Source organism: Mesoplodon densirostris, chromosome 4 (genome assembly GCF_025265405.1).
Source record: "Mesoplodon densirostris isolate mMesDen1 chromosome 4, mMesDen1 primary haplotype, whole genome shotgun sequence".
Lineage (NCBI taxonomy): Eukaryota > Metazoa > Chordata > Mammalia > Artiodactyla > Ziphiidae > Mesoplodon > Mesoplodon densirostris.
In genome coordinates this window covers 15,671,596-15,695,409 of record NC_082664.1, presented here as the reverse complement: position 1 = coordinate 15,695,409, position 23,814 = coordinate 15,671,596, and the positions used below count along the sequence as shown (strand labels likewise).

The 23,814-nt window shown below is 44.8% G+C and overlaps 1 protein-coding gene across 3 annotated transcripts in view; it reads right to left on the bottom strand.

The window, feature by feature from the left end:
* FOXN3 (forkhead box N3) overlaps positions 1-23,814 on the bottom strand; it is a 244,073-nt gene that overhangs the window by 183,607 nt on the left and 36,652 nt on the right. For all 3 annotated transcript variants that reach the window (XM_060095736.1, XM_060095737.1, XM_060095738.1), the window contains exon 3: positions 3,069-3,205. In XM_060095736.1, the coding sequence (XP_059951719.1) occupies positions 3,069-3,205 (137 nt within the window). The remainder of the gene's footprint in view (positions 1-3,068; positions 3,206-23,814) is intronic.

The following is a 23,814-nucleotide window of genomic DNA, read 5'->3' as shown; positions in this document are numbered from 1 at the left end:
GGTAGTCCCCTAATCCAGTATAACGGATGTCCTTATAAAAAAGGGAAATTTGGACACGGCACACAGGAAGAACAAAGTGCAGCACACAGTGAAGATGAAGGCAGAGATCACAGTGATGCTTCTAACAAATATTCAAAAGGGTATACTGGAAAACAGGGGCACAAGTCTCCGTGTGGCAGTGTGGAGCATCATATTTGGACGTGAACAAAGTTTCGGGGTCAGTGTTTTCAGATGCTTCATTTTCCCTGCAGAGTTTCCAGCCACCTGCAGCTTGGTTCAGAGCACTACTTGCCAAGCACACCTGCAAGTACTAGCAATAACCACCCATCTAGTATAATCACCATCTTCAGCATGCTAAGTACCAGCTCTGTGAAATCCAAGCGCTTGCCAGGTGCCCCTCACAGCAATCCTGCGGGGCAGACAGGTGATTCCCTGCATCACAGAGGACCCAGCCAGATCGTGTCAGGTCATCATTTGTGGTCCCTTTTTTATGACTCGCTTTGTCCCACTTCCACCTTCCCTAAGTCACATCCACAAGTGGCCCGATGGCTTAGAACAGAACTGACTACATCACTGTCAGCTATACGAATATTATACAATCATCCAGCATTTAGGACCCTTAGTACAATTTTACACACTACAGGATACTGAAGCAAACTCTAAGCTTTCAGATGAAGGAACTATAGTCCCCGGGAAAGAGAAAGTGACTTGTTCTTATAGTTAAGACATGGAAGAGGCAGGCTGAAATCTGGTCTGTCTTCTCACTCCACATCCAGTAATCTTTTTTTTTTTTTTTTTGCGGTACGTGGGCCTATCGTTGTTGTGGCCTCTCCCGTTGCAGAGCACAGGCTCCGGACGCACAGGCTCAGCGGCCATGGCTCACGGGCCCAGCCGCTCCACGGCATGTGGGATCTTCCCGGACCGGGGCACGAACCCGTGTCCCCTGAATCGGCAGGCGGACTCTCAACCACTGCGCCACCAGGGAAGCCTCCAGTAATCTTTATGGAGGTGAAATCTAAGCTCCCGCATGGGTAGAGGCAGAAACTTTTTTTTTCCCCTCAGTCAACTGGGAGAAGAGGAACTGGATGTGACAGACGGGGATCTGAAGTTTTCGTTTGGAAATTATTTTCATTACAAAAGTTCCAGTTCATCTGCATTTTTATTCCTATATTAAAAAAATCAAATGAAGTCATTAGGCTTAGGCCAGCTCATAAAGCCTCTCGCCTGAGTATGCATTCCTCTTGCAACCTCTAGAGCTCTACTATAATCCTTCAAATTATTAAATAATTACTGTGTTTCCCTTGGGGTCACGTTTGGCAACAAAATACTGGTCTAAATGAACCAGTGATATGACCCAGTGAATAACACTTATGTTCTTAACTTCTTAGAGTCAAAAGGATATGAAATACTTCCGAGGTACAAACTGGGAGGAAAGTGAAGGGTTTTCTGTGGGGTGTGGAGGGTGAGGGGAGCAGAATGACAAAGGAACATGAGAATCTGGGAATTATTCCAATAATGAGGGTCATCCCCTCCCCCATCAACCCTGCATATCAGTAAGTCTCCACTCCAAACCCAGTTTTCTCCCATTTCAGGAGTGGTTACAGCCACAAGGAGAAAACCAAGCATATGGCTCTGCCCTTCTGGACATTTCTACAATGCTGGCTGGGCTGCTTTGCAAAATCCCATTTTATCTCCTAGAGCTATATGACCTCAAGTTGTCATTTCCAATAAAGTATGCTTCCACTGATTTTTATGAACATAGACAAAAGCTGCTACAACCTTTTTTGCCCCCAAATCTTTCAAGCCAACTGTAGTTGCTATGTAGGGTTATTTGTTTCTAAGGCAACAGCCCATATCTAAGTACTAATGGCCTGTCCTTTTGCCAGGCAACAAACAGCCTTGTGATGCAACTGCACCTGTCTCGGCTACGTGTTACTATGGAGATGTTGCTGTTGCTATGGCTACCATCACGCTAATCGCCTAGCGAAGGCAGACATACAGCAGTCTTCTCAGAGAGCCCAGCTGTTCCTCCTCGTCTCTTGCTGAAGACTGATTGTCTAAGGCCTGTGATGGAATGCTTCTCAACTGAGATGCACAAGAACTTCATTAATGCTGTTTCAGAGGATCACTTTGTGCTCCCTTCTGCAGAACAAACACCAGACTAGGGAAAGAATCCGCAATGACACAGACTGTGAAACTACCGACATCTATGAATTCACGCCTTTCCTCATTGACGTAAACTTGTAGTCCAAGGATCATTCTCTTAACTGAGTGGTGACAATAGAAACATCTCTATACGTTAAAGAAAAATAATTTTTTTTTTGTAGAGTTGAGGGATAGATTTCAAACCAAAACACTATGCAAGAGAAAATCAATTTTAAAAACTGGTTCTGTTTTATACGGCTATTGTTTTAGACTCTAACAGTAACCTATTTTTTTTTAAGTGACAGGTTGCATATCCTCCCCTCCAATTCTATCTCTGTAAAAATGGCACCCATGACCTCACTGTCTCAAAACAAATGGGCATGTGAGGCGCAATCCTAGTCTCTACTGTTCTTTGCTGTTTTCCTTGAAGAGGTAAACACCAAGTAACCACAACAAAACGATCACTCTGGAGCACCGTGTACATGGAGACGGGGAACGGCAACAACTCTGTGCATCCTTCAGTGAAACACTGGAGACACTCTGGCTTGGAGGATGGGAACTTGGAATCGCTTACCCGACGCATTCCTGGACTCTCATCCCGGCAAACGGCCACACTCTGAGATGTTAAAGCTGACAACTTTCCTTTGTAAATGTTTCTACCCAGGAAGACAGTATTTCACCCACCATGAAGGCTTCTGGAAGGAGACACATTCGTCCCAAGCAGCAGAAGCGGTAAGGTTTGCAGAAAAAACAATTGGATATGCCTCCAAGAATACTTAACTTCCTTCTCATTTATCTACAGTTATTTTTAAAATCATACAGCCTATTAAATTCGTTTCAGTGCCTGTCTCTGCCAAAATAATGCAACTTCAGTAGACAACAAACAAACAAACCCCAAAACAAAAGAAGTCTGAATGGCTTACCTTTGATATGCCTGAGGAGAGGCGGGAGGTGTATTGAACACATTCGAGTGTGGGTGATAAGGTGTCTTTTTCAAAGCCTGAATTAGATTTTGTCTATACTCTGGGTCTATGCACCACAATGACCCTTTCCCGATACTCTGCAAAGAACAATAAAATACAAAAGTGATTAATACAGAGACAGTACCCACTGTGCAGTAAGTAGATGTATCACTCTCATCATAGTTACTGATTTTGAAAAGCCTCTCACTTCTTTGTTAACTGTCTGCCAGCCTTAACTACCGTACTATTGTGCTCTGACAACAGAACACCAGGCAGTGCGCTTCTGTGTATTCACATTAAGTTTAACAAAATGAATATGTTATTTCCAGGTGATGTTGCTACAATAATATTGTAATTTTCATACCCTACTGACCAAAACCCTCAGTTCCCTTATTATTTTTCAGTGTCAACTTTGAAAAACATATGTATTCCCTTTAAAAAGTGAGTTTTAAATTTGTCAGGTATCAAGGGTTGAGAGAAAAAGAGGGCAGAGACACCCTCAAAACTGTCTCTGCTTTAAAAATTCGAGGGTTATGTTTTCAAACCATATTACATCGGTGCCACTTTACAAAAACAGAAAAGTAATCCACTTGTTTTTTCCTACTTAACAAAAGAATGGCATTTAAGCTTCAAATGGAATTCTGTAATGACCTTCCCAAAGAAACAAAAGAACTCAGGCAGCAGTGGTAAACCCTAGCCAGAATCCAGGACTTATTTTTTGATATCCTCCATTCTGGATTTTGCTCCAGACCTGAATCTTCAGAAGTCAGAAATTTTAAAATACAAATTTTATCAAACTGGTTCCATGGAAAGAGGGAGATTTGCTCGGAGGCCCACTTTCAGCTGGACGCTTTCGTTCTGGGCACACAGCATTTTATAAAACAAATGTAAGACCTGCCTCTGAGGCCCGCTGGATCTGGCGGCAGGCTGGTATGACGGGCAGTCACTGTTCTGACTGCTCGCTTTCAAGTGACCGAATGTACCCCAGCTGCTTGATAAGGTCATTTGTAAACATTTACTGATTTGGAGAGAAAAGAAGTCAAATTATATAAACCCACACCCACCCCAAGCCTCCAGCCAACGACTCGCTAATTTTCACAACTATTATACTACAGGAAGACTTAGAAAGCAAACAAGAAAATCATTTAACTATTATGCAGGGGGCAAAGTCCAAGAAAATCCCTTAGAAGGAGAACTAAAAATAAATTATTCCTAAAACCTTTAAAGTTTTAAAAATTTGTATTTCAGTCATCAGCTTACCAGATAGTTTACTTACAAACTTATTCACAGAACCCCTTAAAATTCTTTACTATCAACACCACCGACGCACTCAGCACAGGGAATGGCTCAAAGCCAAGGTCCAGAGCTACAGCCTCTGCTCCCCCCCGCCACCGCTGCTCCCCCCACCCGACCCCCAAGTGCAGGCCTGACCCCAAACACAGTCCCAGTCAGGCCAACCTGCCTGGACTAAACACCAAAGCTCCCAGTTTAACCACCCGATGCTTAAAGAAATGAAAGATTTCAACTTTAGAAAACTCAACACCCTACGTGGTCTTTTCCTTCCATGCGTACATTTTCAAGCCCAGAAGGGGGACTAATGACACTTTCCGGGTAAAGCAGGCAAGGCCACCAATGATCAGCCCTGGACCTTCCATTCTGTCCTTTGGAAAAAAGCTGTGCAGCACACTTTTTAGAAGAAAGCAAAAGCCAAGATGCTGAGAGGCGTGGGGGAAGACCAGTAACTACCAAATCTGGGTAATGTAAAGCAAACCACAAAAGCCAGTCAACTCCTCGGCAGCAGGGGTCCTGGCCTGAGTCCATCAAAGGCTCCCTGTCGAGCCCTGTGCCAGTGGGACTCCCTTTCCAATCCCCTTGAAGACGAGGCTCCCAGCTAGCTAGTTGGAGGGCCAGGGCCCATGTGCAACCCAAACGTTTCTGCAGTGAGATTACCCTGGTTCTGGGAACCACACAGGGCTTCTGTTTCCATCAAGGTGGCTTTCAGGGTAGGGCCGTTTAATCTTACAGGGAATAAAAATATGACAAACAAATGAAGGGAAATAACAATAAGGCAAGAAGGTGGTTTCTCCTAATCCTTAGCATCTTGTTTATTTTACTACACTACTATTTACCAGAAGAAAAAGGGAAAAACCCTGCAGGATTGGGGTGCAGGTACAAGAGGCAGGCCGAGCTATAGTAAGAATGGGAGTTCTAAAGCCAGACAGATGTTTCCTGTGTGGCCTTGGGCAAATCAGGGTCCCCTAGAAAGTCCAGGCTTCCTCAGTGGCAAAATAAAGACCCCCTTAGAGAAAGGTGTGCGGTCCACATGACAGGAAACACCTAGAACAGTGGAGAACGTATAGGCATTCGATAGATGGCAGAGGGCGGAGGGGACCACGAACAGCTCCTTTTGGACAGAAGAAAGAAGGCAAAGCTGGCTGCACCATGCTTTCCACATCTGATTTTCCCATCATGAAAGAATCACCAAATTCCAACAGAGGCAGTGGGTGGGGCCTCCAGCAAGCAGACCTTCCACGTGAGGACTAAGTATTAATCTACAGGAGTGCTATTGGTCCCGGCTCAGCAAGTGCACTCTGGAGAGCTTTCCTACTTTCTAAGACGCCTCACTTTATTGCCACCCCACTCCGCCATCGCCCTCCTATGAATCTCTCACTCCATGTTACTTCTCCCTTGCGCAGGAAGCCAACTCTGACTTCCCTACTAGAAGTTTTCTTTTGCTCGGGTCTTCGCACAGTGACCACCAAGCTAAGGTTTAATTCCAAACTTGGTCAGCACACACTCACAGCATCTTCACTGCAGGCAACGTGCCCGAGCTTGGGATCATCACAGCTCCTACCTTGATCAGTTCTGCATTTTACAGTGAGCGTGGTCTGGAACTGTGATAGATTTTCACAGACCAAACACTCATTTCAGTATCTCACACTCAGAATTTCCAGAGAGAAGAAAATAAGCCAAAAAAGCATCTTCAGGACACACCTATGGGGACACTGTAGATCCCTCAAACCCCTCCAATGATTTTCCAGTGGAGAGCTCTAGGCAGAGCTTGGAAGGAACATGAAAGAGGCTGGCACCGCATCTTATTTGCAAGCATTCTCGTTGGTTTCATGTAACAGTTCAGAATAGTAAAAAGGTTGACTCGAAAACTTTTAAAATGGAACTATGCAGAGCAGAGAATGCTCAAGTTTATTCGGCCAGGAAAAATTACATTTAATGCCCATAACAGGGGAGAAAAGGGTGTAATTTGATTAGAGTTGCATAATAAGTTTGAGGGTCAGAGCTTTCAGAATTATCTGCATCTCATCTAAAGAATATGGATTTCTTATTTTGAACCATAATAACTGAGAGGCTCATGCACCATTAAATGTTAGGGAATTCAAGATAAGGAAAGAAAGATTTCTATTCATAGACACATTCTCATATTTGAAAAGTATTTATATAGGTAATATATTTTTATAAAATATATAAATATACATATTTTCTATATTTATAAATATATAATATATAAAATGCATATTTATAAGTATGTTTTTATATATTATATATATAAATATATATATATTTAAGACAAAAACACGTCTGTGAAGGAAGGGAGAGGTGAAGGAAGATCTTTCTTACATGAGCACGGGCGTGTGCGCACACACACACAGAGTTTGAGAAAACTAATGTGAAAAGGAAAAAGGAGTAAAAACATACGGATGGGGCTTCCCTGGTGGCGCAGTGGTTGAGAGTCCGCCTGCCAATGCAGGGGACACGGGTTCGTGCCCCAGTCCGGGAAGATCCCACATGCCGTGGAGCGGCTGGGCCCGTGAGCCATGGCCGCTGAGCCTGCGCATCCAGAGCCTGTGCTCCACAATGGGAGAGGCCACAACAGTGAGAGGCCCGCGTACCGCAAAAAACAAACAAACAAACAAACAAACAAAAACAACATACGGATGAAGCCAAGTTGTTGTTGTTTTAATTAAAAAGCACCTGGTGGGGGGCTTCCCTGGTGGCGCAGTGGTTGAGAGTCCGCCTACCGATGCAGGGGACCCGGGTTCGTGCCCCGGTCCGGGAAGATCCCACATGCCGCGGAGGGGCTGGGCCTGTGAGTCACGGCCGCTGAGCCTGCGCGTCCGCAACGGGAGAGGCCACAACACTGAGAGGCCCGTGTACCGCACAAAAAAAAAAAAAAAAAAAAGCACCTGGGGAATAATAGACAATTCCTTGTTAGCAATAAAAACATCAGTACGTAGCAGGAAAAAAAAGACCAGGAGAACCTATATTGTAGAAAGAACTGATTAGTGAGAAGGGTTTTAAAAAAAGAGAGAGATAAGAATAACAACTAAATTAAATCTTAAATCTAACTTCTAAGGATAACTGCTTTTTCCCTGAGAGGTCTGGATCCAGGGGCATCCCCGGCAGCCCATGAATTTCTCCCTGTTCCCGGAGCTCCGCAGACCCGCACGGCAGCACTGGCCAGTCTGCCAAACATCCAGCCTTCACTGCGGGTCTCTTCACTAGGTTGTCCCTGAGGATAAACCGTATTTTAAAACACTGTTTACAAAATGTGGCCCATGATACATTAATGGGGCATGCAGTCAATGTAATGGGTCACAACCAGCACTGCCTTCATGGAACAGACTAGAACCAAACAGAACAGCTTAGAAAGCATCTGTACTAAAGTAATATTTTGTGAAACGTGTGTGTGAGTACACCTGCGTGTTGGTGTACAGTGGATCACAAAGTAACATACACTTCTTACTGGGGATCTGGGTCCAAAAAGGGTGGTAAACACTGTTCTAGAGCAATGGTTTCCACTTTCTTCCTTCTCGTCACTTCTGAGGGATAAAGCCCTTTCCCAGCTGTAACGGAGGACTCCCTCAGTGTGACCCCCAATTCACAGGGGAGGGACCATGCTTGGGGATGGGGGTTAATGAGGCAGGACCCATGGCAAAATGGAGCAGCGAGCTGGATACATGTTTCTGGTGACTCTGAAACAATGCCCTGCACTTTTTTTTAACTCTTTATTTTGTACTGGAGTATAATGATTAACAGTGCTGCGTTCGTTTCAGGTGTACAGCAAAGTGATTCAGTTATACATATACATGTATCTATTCTTTTTCAAATTGTTTTCCCATTTAGGTTGTTACATAATATTGAGCAGAGTTCCCTGTGCCGTCCACTACTAGGTCCTTGCTGGTTATCCATTTTAAATATAGCAGTGTGTACACGTCAATTCCAAACAATCTCTTTTGATGTTTCTGATATGCCATTTCCACGGATGTTTCCAACACCACCCACCCTCTTCCGTTCCCTCACCCATATGGTACCCACTGTATGCCAGGCACCATGGGGGCACATTAGTGAATACAGAACAATACAATAAGGCAACTGCTCTCTTGAAGCTTGGATTCTGGATGGGGAAGAAGACGGTAAGTAAGTCAAGAAATAAATAAGCAAGATCATGACAGACTGTACTGCCTGCTGTGAAGGAAATAAACAGAGTTGTGAGTTGGAAGACAGGAACTTGCTGCTGTGTGAAAAATAAAAGGGTTGGGAGCGGAAGAGGACCTGCCGGGATCTGTGATGAGCTGATGCCATAGCCCAGGCCCGACGTGACCAGGTGGCTGCAGTGACGTAGAAGAGAGGGCAGCTTCGGGATGTAATCTGGAGAAGCAATGGGACCTGGCAATGGATGAGAAGTGGCAGGTAAAGAAAAGAGAAGAATAATGGTTTGATGTGAGTAACTAGGTCAGATTGGGAGGCAGGGGGAAATCCAGTGCTCAGGTGAACGTACAACCTTTGAGCCTTTGTATTAAGAGCTACTGATTAAGGTACGTGAAGGAACTTGCTGGACATATGCCACTCCCTTCCCTCTGCTGTCCCCTCACTGACCCCAAACTTTATAGCAAAAGCTTACGGACACAGAAAGGTAGATCTGAGGTGGTCTGGCTTCAGAGGTTTAACATTAACTGATTCTTCTACAGCAGGCACTGGTAAACGTTTTCTTAAAGGATCAGAGTAACTATTTTAGTCTTTGTTGGGAATTCCCTGGTGGTCCAGTGGTTAGGAGTTGGCATTTCCACAGCACGGGGCACGGGTTCAATTCTTGGTCGGGGAACTAAGATCCCACGAGCCACATGACACAGCCAAAAAAAAAAAAAAAAATTTTAGTCTTTGTAGGCCACACGGTCCCTGTTGCAACTGTTCACCTCTGCCGCTGCAGAACAATAGCAACCACGGATGTAAATGAACAGACATGGCTGTGCTTCCATAATATTTTATTTACAAAAACACAGGCCACTGTTGGCTGGTCCCTCTCTACAGCTTCTGCACTTGAACCCAGCGTTCAGACTCAAAGCTCCTGTAGTTTGGGAACCTAAAACCAGGTAAGGGGAGTCTTCAGACGCTAAGAGAGTTGGGCTGGGTCCTGTGGGATTGGGGAGGGGATGCCAATGATGATCTAAGTCAAGTGCTCCAAGGCAGGAAAGGGGCCCATCTGCAGGGATGCGGGAGGGAAGAGGTACGGACGCTCACTGGAGTAAGTATGCCCATCAGTGATGAGTACACATATTAGTATTTGTTGAGCTGCACCTAACACCACTGCTTCTGAAAGTCAATGTGTATGTCCAGTTCACTTTCCCTCTCTGGGTCTCAGTTTCTCATCTATAAATTAGATGGTCAGACTAAATCATCCCACGGGCTCCTAACTCTATGCTTTGAGGATGTGTTACTACAGATTACTTAGTATACACGTACCTTCAATTCCCCATCTCCTTCCTAGCTTCCCAACACTGCCATTTTTCAGTTCTGGGTGCTTTGGGCAAGTTACTTAACTCCTCTGAGCTTCAACTTCCTCATCTATAAAAAGGGAGTGATATAATAATACCTGATTCACAGGACTGTTGCAAGGATTAAATGAGATAATCCTATGCATGGCGCATAATAAAAGCTCCACAGGGCTTCCCTGGTGGCGCAGTGGTTGAGAGTCCGCCTGCCGATGCAGGGGACACGGGTTCGTGCCCCGATCCCGGAAGATCCCACATGCCGCGGAGCGGCTGGGCCCGCGAGCCATGGCCGCGGAGCCTGTGTGTCCGGAGCCTGTGCTCCGCAACGGGAGAGGCCACAGCAGTGAGAGGCCCGCGTACAGAAAAAAAAAAAAGCTCCACAAACACTACCCTCCTGATCATGATGGTAAAATATTAAATAGCCAGCTTTCCTTGACATCAAGCTCCAAAACATGCAGGCCCTGCCCTGTGAGGGGGAATACTAGCCAAATGGTGAAATAATGCAAATTTCATCTTAAAAAAAAAAAATCACACATGGCTATTTGTTTTCCACTGTCTGATGGTACTTTCCTTGGTCCGAAGGAAGCTTTTTTTTTTTTTTTTGCGGTACACGGGCCTCTCACTGCTGTGGGCCCAGCCACTCCGCGGCATGTGGGATCTTCCCGGACCGGGGCACAAACCCGTGTCCCCTGCATCGGCAGGCGGACTCCCAACCACTGTGCCACCAGGGAAGCCCCAAAGTAAGCATTTTATATCAGATGTACTAAGGTAGAAATGAAAGGATCAAAACAGAACAAAGCAAAGTCGTGGGCACTGGAGTGATGCCAGGAGGGATACGAGGCTCTGAGGATGCTCCTCTCTTTGAGTCGCTTCCTTGTGCATCGAGGCCCCTGGGTGCCAGGACCCTGTGGCAACCCAGGACTTCCCAAGGGAGGTCCCTACCCTTCAGACCTTAAACCTGCCACCTCCTGAGTGGAGAGGCCCTACCCTCCACGCTGCCCTGGTACAGGGTGGGGAGACAGCTGACTTAGGGAATAACGCTGTTGTGCCTCATTCTGAAGCAGGCCATTTAACAACACCTGTAACCATGACACAAGGCAGGGTCCATTTTTTAGGGTGCAGAACCTCCAGAGGAAGACAAACAATACACAACTCTAAAGGACTACACAAGCTGGCCAATGCAGTGTAGGTTGGCAGAGGAGGGAAAGGATGAGTCCTGCAGGGGACAAAGGTGCTGAAACCTCGCACTTGTGCACATATACACACACAAGCACACAACACACACACACACACATATTCCGTCAGGCCAGCTCCTCCTACGGGCCCACCCAATGCCCACGCCCTCTCCAGCTACTCCCCTACCCCAGGCTGCCCCCGCTAGAAACTGCAGCCCCTTGGAGACTGTGTTCTCCCCATCCCTCCTCTAACTTTCCCATCAAAGCCCCAGGACAGAGTGTGGCTTTCTGAGGTTCATGCTCCCTGGGGCTGTCAACAGTGAGAGGCAAACACTCTTCACTGACTCTGACCAGTGAGGGGGCAAGAGGCAATGCCAGGGCTTCCCAGGGAGAATTCTCGAATGCAACCCCGCACATGGCTCCCAAGCAACAAAGGGATCCGCCTGTGTGGATCTTGTCTACACCACTACCCTACTGTGGTGTTACCAGGAATAAACCTCTTGTCCTCTCTGACTGCCAGTTTCTTCACCTACATACTAGAGGTAAAACAAGCTTCTCCCAGTCTCGTTGGGCTTAAAGGTGATAACATATAAAATGCGCCTAACACCATACCCAGCGTGAAAAAGACACTTAATTTAATTCTACTTCCTGTCAAAGGACATCACAGGAGAAGTTGGGTGAAACTGAATAAAACAGAAAAGTTATTCTAACAAGTGCCAGTAACGTCATACCACAACAAGATGCTTATTTAGCAAGTGAGTGACTCCTAAAGACCCTTTTTGTCCTAAAATTCTATAATTTATAATCTAAAAACATCAAGGGGGATTTTTAAAATTTAAAACTGTTAAGAAAAGGATCTGTGGAATTCCCTTGCGGTCCAGTGGTTAGGAATCCACGCTTCCAATGCAGGGGGCATGGGTTCGATCCCTGGTCAGGGAACTAAGATCCCGCAAGTGGGTACAGCCAAAAAAAAAGAAAAAAGAAAGTAAAATAAAGAAAAGGATCTGAAAAATTAGCCAAATACATGCAACAGAGGAGGAGAGAGGGAAAAAGAACAAAACTGATCACAAAGAATTTTTTTCTAGATACATCATAACAAAATAGACAACTACTCCAGAAGAAAGATAGTTTTAAAAAGAAATCACATCAGACCGTTGGATTTCCCAAACTGTTTGCAGTGTTTTAAATGTCCCACTTTGCTTTCTAAATAGTTTTTTTGTTTGTTTGTTTTCCAAAAGCAGAAGGAGGAATGGAAAAGACATATTACATACCTGGTCCAGACAGGAATCCCTCTCTCAAGACCCTGGCCTGGTGGGCCTCAGTCTAGCTTCATTCTGGGGAGCGGCCCTGCAGGCGGGGAGGGCAGCCCCAGTACCTGGAGGACCAGCCCAGCTTGTGGGCATCGGGAGCTGGACACAGAGCCCCTGAGATTCACAGCCTCTGACTATTTCGAACTCACTAACATTGCATCTTCTGAATATCAGATACACAAATCTCCTCCAATCCCGCAATCATCTTGCTATTATTTTACACATGTATTCTAAAAGCTAGGAAGATGGAAATCAAGATACCATGTCACTTGTACAATATTCAGACACCTGAGCTCTATAATGAGGCTTTTCCACAAGCGTGCCTCGGCTGTCTCTGAAAGCCTCCCTCCCTTCACCAAGCATCCATGGAGATGGGGACGAGGGAATGCAGGTGGCACAGGTGGGGAAGGCACTTTTTAGGCCTGAGGAAAATGCTTCACCTCCAGTGGAGAAGCTGGACAGACTGTGTGTGTGTTTAACTGGTGCAGGAAAAGTCAATCATTTCCTTGCATTAACACCTAAATAAAACCAAAATAGCCCCAAGATCTGCCTAAAACCAAATTGATCTCTAGGACAAACCTGGCAGGTGAAGCTGGGTCGGGGTGGGAATGGCTGAAGGACACCAGTTGATGGGAGTTTACAACCAACGGCTCTTGCTCTACAGGAATCTCTCCTCTATCACTCACCATGATGCTGACTTCCACAGCTCATCACTTAATTTCCACCGGGGGTTAGGAGAGGCCAAAGGGAGGGAAACTGTGAAGCACATCAACTCATGGAGGCTGGCAAAGCTAGCAAGTGTTTGTTTGGGTTGAAATGAGTTATTTTTGGTGCCCTCTAGACTACTGTTTTCCAACTACCAAAGGCAGTCAAGAGCTAGTGCACTAACAACAATCAATAATAAAATGATTACCAGAACACCTAGAAGACATTTACTTAAAAATACTGTCAAACTCTATGCTGGTAAGTTCTAATAAAGAAAAGGGAACACACACACACACACACACACACACACAGGCACACACACACACACCCCTGATACTCCAAGCCAGAGCCAGAAAGCCAAAGAATTCCCATCTTTAAAATCACTGCTTTTATCCAACTAAATCTTGGAATTCTCCCAATTAGTTTCACCAATCTGTCCTTTGGGGCCCTTGAGCAAATAAGAGTCAATGATTCTTCCCTTTCTGAAACCTCACAGTATTAGCCTAGGCAAGCTGAGAAGAAATACAGACACAGAGAAGTTTACAAAAACTTCATACACTCCCCAAACACACAGGAAATATAAAAAGCTGGTGGTTTTATATACTTGTAATACCAGCCGTGCTACACCACTTCAAAGAGTGAAATTACTACTCAAATGAAATCAAGATATTGTGGCATCAAACAGTCCTCCCTCTCTCTCTCTCTCATACACATACACAGAGGATATATGGATAGATAAATAAATCCTACATGACCACTTAACTGCTAATAACTTTATTACAGAAACAAAGATGAGCAAATTTACAAGGTTTTATTTGTCACTGGATATAAAACAGGTTATATATAAATATATAAAACAGGACGGTACGTGATAAAGTTGTTTGGAATGTGGATATATTCCGTTTTAAAATTTATAAATAACAGTTGTTTGCATCACATCTACAACCTTAGAGTTAAAACTGCATAAGCAAATTGCAAAGAGGCTACATGGGAGAGTAAAAGACATATATTGACTTGCCTTTTTCAGGCCTTTTTTCCCCCCAATTTAAAAAGCAAACTGACTTAAAGCTAGTAAATAGGAGGGGAGGTAAAACTCACCATTCAGTACACTGTCAGAAATAAGAACTCAGTTATTTTAAAAGTTCAAGACCCAGGAAAGGATTTTTATAAACCCACTATGGAGAGGTGAGAAGATGACAGCCAGCTCCAGCTCTGGACCGAACTTACACTCCTTCTGGTACCTCTACTTTTTAAAAAGTGATTCAAACGTGGCAAATGAGAATTACCGCAATAACGTTTTATGGAGGGTGACAAAGGCCCACGTGGGTCTGACATAGACACCCGTGGTTGGATTACAACTGGCCCACCAGTGCCACTTTATCTTCTGGTTGTCCATAGTTACTCATCTATTTTTAAATGTTCCAATATGATCTTATCTAAATGGCACATATAATTTGATCACCTTATTTCCATAACTAAGAGTTGTTAAATGTGCCTGGCCAGGTAAGAGTTACAGTTACAGGCTGTGTGTCTACTGGGCTGGAGCTTAACGATTACGGCCTTTTACTTTTTTTAAATAATCATAAAGACCCTCTCAGTAGAACACGCACGCTGGGTTGGTAGTTTGGTTGGCTTGGTTGGTTGTTGTTGTGGTTTTTTTTGCGATACGCGGGCCTCTCACTGTCATGGCCTCTCCCGTTGCGGAGCACAGGCTCCGGACGTGCAGGCTCAGCGGCCATGGCTCACGGGCCCAGCCACTCCGCGGTATGTGGGATCTTCCCGGACCGGCACGAACCCGCGTCCCCTGCATCGGCAGGCGGACTCTCAACCACTGCGCCACCAGGGAAGCCCAGTTGGTTGGTCTTTTAAAGAGCAGACCACTGGCCACAGGACCAACGAGTCACCCACTCTCCCTGATGGTCCGTCCCCATGGGGTCTTTGCTGGCAGTTCCTAGGCTGGGAATCCAGCTTCTCGCCACAGTATTTTGCTATAAGCAACTCGGCCCACTTTGAAGGAGAAGTTACCTTTACAGTGCCTCTAAATTCTAGCACAAGCATCCCAACCGCAAAGGAGACACTTTCAACAAATGGTATCTGAGCACAGCCTGGGTCCCTGATGTTGTAGCGTCCGCTACGAGGATAAATCTGAAACCATCCCTGACCCAGGTGGGGGAAGCAATAATGATCAAATGACCCTGTAAGATTCCTTTGATATTACTGTGGGTGCTAGTCAGACAGAATCCATGGGGCCCTGGGAGCAGAGCGAGTGGCCGAATTTGTTGCGGGACAGGGAGAGGGTGTCCAGGACAATTGCAGGTAAGAGGTGGCTGGTCCAGAACGCCAAAGGAACACATGCCTGACAGAGCGCTAGGCAGAGAGGGGAGGGGAGACAGAATCAGAGGATGATCTGATCCTGAGATTAATGATGAAGAAAAAATATAAGTGAACAGAGTCCCCCAAAAAGACTCGCTGACCTGGACCCCAGGAACCACATGAAAACCTTGGTGAGGCCTGAGCTTCCTGGTGTCTAAACGACCTCTCTTGGCCTCACACTGAGTCTCCCTGAGGCCCTTTTCTGAGTACGACTGACCCTTGAGCAATGCAGGGGTTGGGGGGCACGGACCCCCAGGCCCCCATGCACAGTCAAAAATCCTTGTATATTGGGGCTTCCCTGGTGGCGCAGCGGTTGAGACTCCGCCTGCCAATGCAGGGGACACGGGTTCGTGCCCCGGTCTGGGAGGATCCCACATGCCGCGGAACGGCTGGGCCCGTGAGCCATGGCCACTGAGCCTGCGCGTCCGGAGCCTGTGCTCCGCGACGGGAGAGGCCACAACAGTGAGAGGCTTTGTATAACCCTTGACTCCCCCAAAACTCAACTACTAAGAGCCTCCTGTTGACCAGAAGCCTTACCAGTAACATACACAATTAACACATATTTTGTATGTTCCTTAATTTTTTTCGATATCCCTAGGCTACACAGTTCGCCTGCCAGTTTTTTCAAATGGTCACAAATGTCCAAAATTTTTTCCAATATATTTACTGAAAAAATCCTGCACAAAAGTAGACCCGAGCAGTTCAAATCCCTGTTGTTCAAGGGTCAAGTGTATTTAAAAAGCAAATTACACCCTTAACCTCATCATCATATCATCCTCACAAACTGTGTTCCTGGGAGGTTCTGCAAAAGGGCAGATACCTCAGTATCTGCGTGTCTCTCCCACAGACTGCTGATTTTGGTGATAATGTGATACGTGTCCCCTGGAAAGGCCAGTGTCAAAACTGAGCACTGGTCACTATGGGGATTCACCTGGGCCACAAGCACAGTGACCTAGAAGATTCGTACAGGGCCACAGAGGCAACCTGGGACAGCACACCTGCTTCTGGATGCTTCTCAGCTCACCTGAGAACTCACTGCAACCTGAGGGGCACAACACAGAGAACAGCCCTCTAGAGAGTCAACCAGAAGCTCATGAGGTTCCTAACAACTGACAATTACACAAGGCGACCTGATAGCCAAGCACAGGACCTTCGGAGAAAGTCTGCCAAGGGTTCTGAGTTACCTGATTACAATGCCTGGGCGGGGGTGGGTATCTCTGGCTTACTACAGAGCGCCTTTCATCTCATGGTGTAAAAGTCCTCTCTGACCACCGTTTCCTCAGTCCTGAACTGGATCTCGGGAAGGACTCCTGAGGCCGGCATCTGATCCCCCCCCCCACGGGGGAGGGGAGAAACAGGGACGCTGGGTGCATTGCCCAGGGATACCCGGGGATTCCTACAAACCGCACTCAGACCATGCCACAATGATTAATTAAGGTTTCCCAAAACAGCCAGCCCTTGATTATCCATGGAAATTTTATACACAAGAAATTTTAACTCACTCAGGATCTTGCAGAGTCACTTGGCCTAAATGTCAGTCCAAGTCGGAACTCAAGCTACACATACGTGAGTAGCGGTGGTAGTGACGGCAATGACCGTGAACACTGACCACGAACTGACCATGTGCCAGGCACCAACCTAGCATTTCATGTGCATTATTTCGTTTAATTCGCCCAACAAACCTGGAAGGTGGGTAGTAGGATGGCCCTACCGATAAGGAAGTTAAGGTTCAAACAAGTTAACTAACTTGCCTCAGTTTGACTCAGGAACCCGTGCATGTCACCACCAAAGTAAGAGTCCTGTGACCAACACTAGTAGGTAGGTAACCAGCTGCAAGAAAACCTATCACACATTTCCGAGTCAAATCACGAATAATTTGGGAATGATCTACTGTACGAAGTGATGTCCATCCTTAAATGGCAGTGTGCATACAGATGCTTTCTGATACACATACACTTATTCACACACAGATTTTCTTTAATCGTTCATGTCAGATGAAAAACAGTCAAATAGTTACTATTGTTATTATGACGACTTTATATTTGCATTGCTGGCACGTGACCCTCTGCAAACAAAACATCACCTTTCTGTTTGTAAAGCAAATTTCGAAGGGCAATCAAATATCTCAGGTGGCCCTAAACAACTCGATGAAGGAATCTGAGAAGATTCAGGTTGTTCATAGCCAAGAAAAACAGGCTCCGAAAAGATAGGGGCTTCCCTAGATCCTAATCAGCAAGAAGCAGAGCCAGCCACAGGCTTCTGAGTTGTCTCCCCCACCCATCTTTCCACCAAATCATGTTGCTTCCATGAGAAAATCCAGCCTCCTGGAAGTGTTTTCAAATCTTTAGCATTCAGAGGGTTCCAACAATCTACAGGAAGGGCTGTACCAAGATAAACAGAATCCCACAAACTGGGGCAACTTGTGTATGTTTGTCCCAATGTTTTTTACATCCTCTCCCTTCCAGGTGGGACCCCACGTCTCTGAATTCACCTGGCAGGAAGGAGATGCTTAAAATCATGTGCTACTTTCAAGAAATTCTCAAAGGGAATTAGGAGAGAAAGGGCTTTGGTTTGATGGACATGTTCTAAAATGGGTGAGAAAAAGCTAAACTCCAACATCCTTCTGCTGGAATCATCTACACTGGATTTGTTTGGCAACATAAACACAGCCTTAAATTACACTCAACTTCTGGGATAAGGTCTATACGGCCTGTGGGGTCCACACACCACAGGGAGGATGAGATTTACATTTCTGATACGTTATGTCCTTATAAGTACATAATGAGTACTTATAAGTGCATCTATAACTCATTGTTGTCTTTTAAGACAACAGAAAGAAATGTTGTACTTCGGGTGTTTCAACGATGCAGCTGTTCCCCAAAACAAAAACAACAAAAGACAGCATCTATTCCGGCAGCACTTCCTTCCCCATGTGGCAGCCCCGAGGACAACTTACAGCTTGCAGGGGCTCTTGAATGGAAAGCATGCTCTGGGCATTTAAGCTGTGGTGAACCTGTGCGGTGGGTCCCAGGAGTCCCAGCTCAGAGAGACTCTCCATATACACAGGAGAGCCTGTGGGGATGTGTCCTGCTCAAAAGACCAGCTCTGTCTTCTGCATTCCCAAAGGGAGCCCTGGAGGAAGGGAAGCTCTCCTTTGGGAGAGATCTCCCCGGATTTTGTACCATCCTCCAGTGATGGGAAAGTAAGTATCAAACACTTGAAAATGAAGACTATTACAACTTAGCTGAGGGCTTCCCTGGTGGCGCAGTGGTTGAGAGTCCGCCTGCCAATGCAGGGGACGCGGGTTCGTGCCGCGGAGCAGCTGGGCCCGTGAGCTATGGCCGCTGGGCTTGCGCGTCCGGAGCCCGTGCTCCGCAACGGGAGAGGCCACAGCGGTGAGAGGCCCGCGTACCGCAAAAAGGAAAAAAAAAAAAAAAACTTAGCTGAAAGGAGTTGGGGGTTCTGTTTACTGCGGTTTGCTGTTGTTGTTGTTTTATTTTTGGCCACGCCCGTGGCATGCAGGATCTTAGTTCCCCAACTAGGGATTGAACCCGCACCCCCTGCAGTGGAAGTGCAGAGTCTTAACCACCGGACCGCCAGGTAAGTCCCTGTTTAGGTATTTTAAATTAAGGAAAGATCTTTAGATATTGTTTACAAACCTCCCATTGTGATCCACCCGACCACCAGGAGCCCCATTCCTCTCTGGCCTCTGCCAGGGCTAAGCACACACATGCACTAGATATTCAGGGCACGTGAGGACCAACGCAACAGTTCTTAGTCCCCCCCATTCTATATCTTACAAGCGTGCTGGATAGACTCCCTCCGCCCCGCAGGCCACTCTACCCTCCTCTGCTCACAACCCTCGGAGGCTGACACGTGTAGACACATGGACAGTCTCCCGGGCCCACTGACCTCCAGTCTGCGTCCTCCAATGGGAGGTACCAGTGAGAGAAGTTAGGGTGGGAGGAGAAGGAGGGCAGGGTATTTATTCTCCTGGCTTTCTCCAAGAAGTGAGCTGCGTCCCGCGGCCAAAGGCCCTGCCCCTACTGAGGGTCCACAACCTCAGCTACCTTCTCCCCCAGGTTCCAGCTCCTGCTCCCTTCCTTCGCCCCTGGACCCAGAGGTGAGGAAAGTTCCCCGGTGCAGCCAGCCATCCCCCCTCCTCCGGAGGGAGTGCACCACCCTTGCTGGTTTCTTGTATCCCTGCCCACTGCTGCCAACTAGTCTTTTATTAAACACGCCTTGGTTACTTCAGCTTGAGTGTGCCATCTGTCTCCTGCCAGGACAGTGACTGGCAAAAATAAAAACCAAACTGATCACTCTAGAATTTCACTCTCGGAATCTATGTGCCACAATGTGTGCATACTAATTCCCTTGCAATTTCTGCAAGGCAGAGAGGATAGCGATCAGGCAGGGGGAAAAAATGCCACCAATACTTCCATCATAATTTACTCTATTGTGTACCTTGAAAGAGCAGAATTCATCTTCTTAAAAAGTGAAGTAAGCTTTCAAACATGAAAACTCAATTACAGGATTAGAAAAGTATGTTGTTCCTAAAAATATTCTCTGTAGAATTCCTTTACAAGTGCATCATCAATGATTTCCACTATGTTTCAGAGTCACTTTAACCATGCGTAAAAATTGCAAATAGGACAGCATTTGTTGGGAAGTTCCAGTTTTAGAAGAGCAGATTGAACCTACATCTTATCTAAAACCTTTTATAGAGTAGATAATAGCTCTATGGTATGAATTCAATGACTATAACAACAATAACATAAAATCAAAATTTCTAAGAATTTAAGACCTAACAGTCAACCTCACCCTGAAGACCCCTGGTGTTTTATACTAGGTCAGAGTGACCTACAGGAAATCAAAACATAAACCAAAGTTTCAAATCTAAAAACTATGAGCTGTTTTGGAATGGGGTTGGGTTGGGTGGGGATATCTAACAAACCTACTAAAGGAAAAAAAAAACAACTGTTGATAACATAACACTGACATTCTTTAATCACTGAGAAATGGTTCAAATCCAGTGCCAGTATCTACAATGTTAAAAACAAAACTAAAAAGGGCTTTTAAGAAATTACATGTAAACCAGGTGTTAGCAATGTATTTTTTGTAAAAACACTGAAAGTCTGTCTCAACCAGGACTCTGTAAGGAACAAGCCCATACAACTTCATCTAAAACCAAATAGTTCAGTGAAGGCTTATCATGGTTCTTCCACAGACCTGGGTTCCAATAGTGGGGTGTTGGTTATTTTCCAAGGGTTGAGCCTGTTGCTACAGATCCCAGAGTCACAGCAGGTTAGAAATTTTGCAACAGGTATTAAGGGAGGGAGCATGTAAACGTCTTTATCTTGGGAAACCATGATGAAATCCAGACACCACAGCCTTAGCCCTCTCCTTATATCTGTCCTACAAAGCACATAGCAAAGTTACGAGCTTACATTTATTTGTGGGGCTATGTGATCAATGCCTATCTCCCCTCACTAACATGTAAACTCTCTGAAGGTAGCATCTATTTCCATTTCTACTCAGGACCCAGTGCCAACACAGATACAAGTGCCCAACAGATTCTCCAATCATTTAAACCACACCTTCCACAGTAGGATTGAGAAAAAATAAGTTTGAGACTTCACTAAATATACTTTTTCATAGAATGCTAATGTTGGAACTAAGAAATACTTTACTATTCAAAATAGAAGTTCAATCAAAAGGAGAACAATGCAAATTAAAATGGTAAGATAGGACAATATGCCCACGGGAACTGCTAAAATTAAGAACACTGACAATACTAAATGCGGTCAGGATGGGAAGCTACTGAAATACTCACAAATTGTTGGGCAGGATGTAAACCAGCACAACTGCTTTGGAAAACAGTTCAGCATTTTCTTATAAAATTAAACATACATTTACATGGGACCCAGCAAACCCAGTCCTAGATATTTACCCAACTGAAATGAATGCACCTATCCACACACAGACTTGTACAAGAATGTTCAGAGCAGATTTATTCATAATTCCTAAAAAACTGCAAACAATCCCAAATCCATCAGCTGGTGACTAGATAAACAAATTCTGTATCTCCATAAAATGGAATACTACTCAGCAATAAAAAGGTATGTATTATTATTGACAACATTTGTGATTCTCAAAAACATGCTGAGTAAGAGAAGCCAGAAATAAAATATACAATTTATGATTTCATTAATATGAAATTCTAGAAAAAGTAAAACTAATCTACTGAAAAAGAAAGTACAACAGTGGTTGCCCAAGGGTCTGGGTGGAGGGAGAGGAGATCGACTTAAAGGAGAAGGAAGCATTTCATGCTGATGAGAAGGTTCTGCTCTCCACTGTAACCGCTGCTTACACAGGCGCATACATATTAGTCAAAATGCTTTCAATGGGTGCATTTTATTATGAATTTATTAAATTTTGCCTCAGTAAAGTTGATTAAAAAAGAAAAAGAACAAGCCATAATTTTAAAACAAAATTTAAAAAGCAAACAAAATAACCTAACTAGAGGATCAAGTGGGCAATATAACCTGACAAGGAAAAGAGTTCGTTCACGTGACTTTTGAATTCACTACTGGCTGTGCAGTCTAGTGGAATGTATATTAAGGACAAAATGAACTACAAAGAAATACTATGTTTCCATCAGAATTACATTATTAAGACAATGTGATTTTGAAACTGTTTTATGTATCTCGTAGAGTTCAGCAAAAAGTGCACGTGTTAATAGCATTAACAGTATTAGGAGCCAAGCAAAGAGCTATGAAGACAAAATCAAAGACTTAAACCCACTAATGTTTAAAGTGATTTGGAAATAGCAATAAACGCATGATTCTATTTTTCCTTAGTTCTCTGCACTGAAAATAATAACACCCCAGCCATAGTGAACACCCCTAGCATACAGATTCGGTTTCTAAATACCATTCTCCACTAAATGGAATCGGAGCTTTTTTGGAGAAATGGATGATCCCGTGCCTGGAAATAGAAAGTATAAGATGAGCCTAAGGCATTTCCTTGCAAGAAAGCAAGGTAGTGCTCGAAGACGAAAAGAGGCTTGTTCAAAAGACAGAAAAAAGCAGCTTGAAAGGCCCTACTGGCCAAGTTTGGGATAATTTGAGCATCAAAACAACATCTGTTGCTTCGCTTGCAAATATTTTCTCCCATTCTGAGGGTTGTCTTTTCGTCTTGTTTATGGTTTCCTTGGCTGTGCAAAAGCTTTTAAGTTTCATTAGGTCCCGTTCGTTTAGTTTTGTTCTTATACCCATTACTCTAGGAGGTGGGTCAAATATGATCTTGCTGTGATTTATGTCATAGAGTGGATTAATATCCAAAATATACAAGCAGCTCATGCAGATCAATATCAAAAAAAAAAAAAAATGAACAACCCAATCCAAAAATGGGCAGAAGACCTAAATGGACATTTCTCCAAAGAAGACATAGAGATGGCGAACAAACATACGAAAAGATGCTCAACACTGTTAATCATTAGAGATATGCAAATAAAAACCACAATGAGGTATCACCTCACACCGGTGAGATGGCCATCATCAAAAAATCTAGACACAATAAATGCTGGGGAGGGTGTGGAGAAAAGGGAACCCTCTTGCACTGTTGGTGGGAATGTAAATTGATACAGCCACTATGGAGAACAGTATGGAGGTTCTTTAAAAAACTAAAAATAGAACTACCATACGACCCAGCAATCCCACTACTGGGCATATACCCAGAGAAAACCATAATTCAAAAAGATACATGTACCACAATGTTCATTGCAGCACTATTTACAATAGCCAGGACATGGAAATGACCTAAATGTCCATCGACAGACATATGGATAAAGAAGATGTGGCACATATATACAATGGAATATTACTCAGCCATAAAAGGAACGAAACTGAGTTATTTGTAGTGAGGTGGATGGACCTAGAGTCTGTCATACAGAGTGAAGTAAGTCAGTAGGAGAAAAACAAATACCGTATGCGAATGCATATGTATGAAATCTAGAAAAATGGTACTGATGACTCTAGTGGTAGGGCAGGAATAAAGATGCAGACGTTGAGAACGGACCTGAGGACACAGCTGGGGAAGGGGAGGCTGGGACGTAGTGAGAGAGTGGCATGGACATGTATACACTACCAAATGTAAAACAGATAGCTAGTGGGAAGCTGCTGCATAGCACAGGGAGATCAGCTCAGTGCTTTGTGACCACCTAGAGGGGTGGGATAGGGAGGGTGGGAGGGAGGCTCAAGAGGGAGGGGATATGGGGATATATGTATGCATATAGCTGATTCACTTTGTTGTACAACAGAAACTAACACACCATTGTAAAGCAATTATACTCCAATAA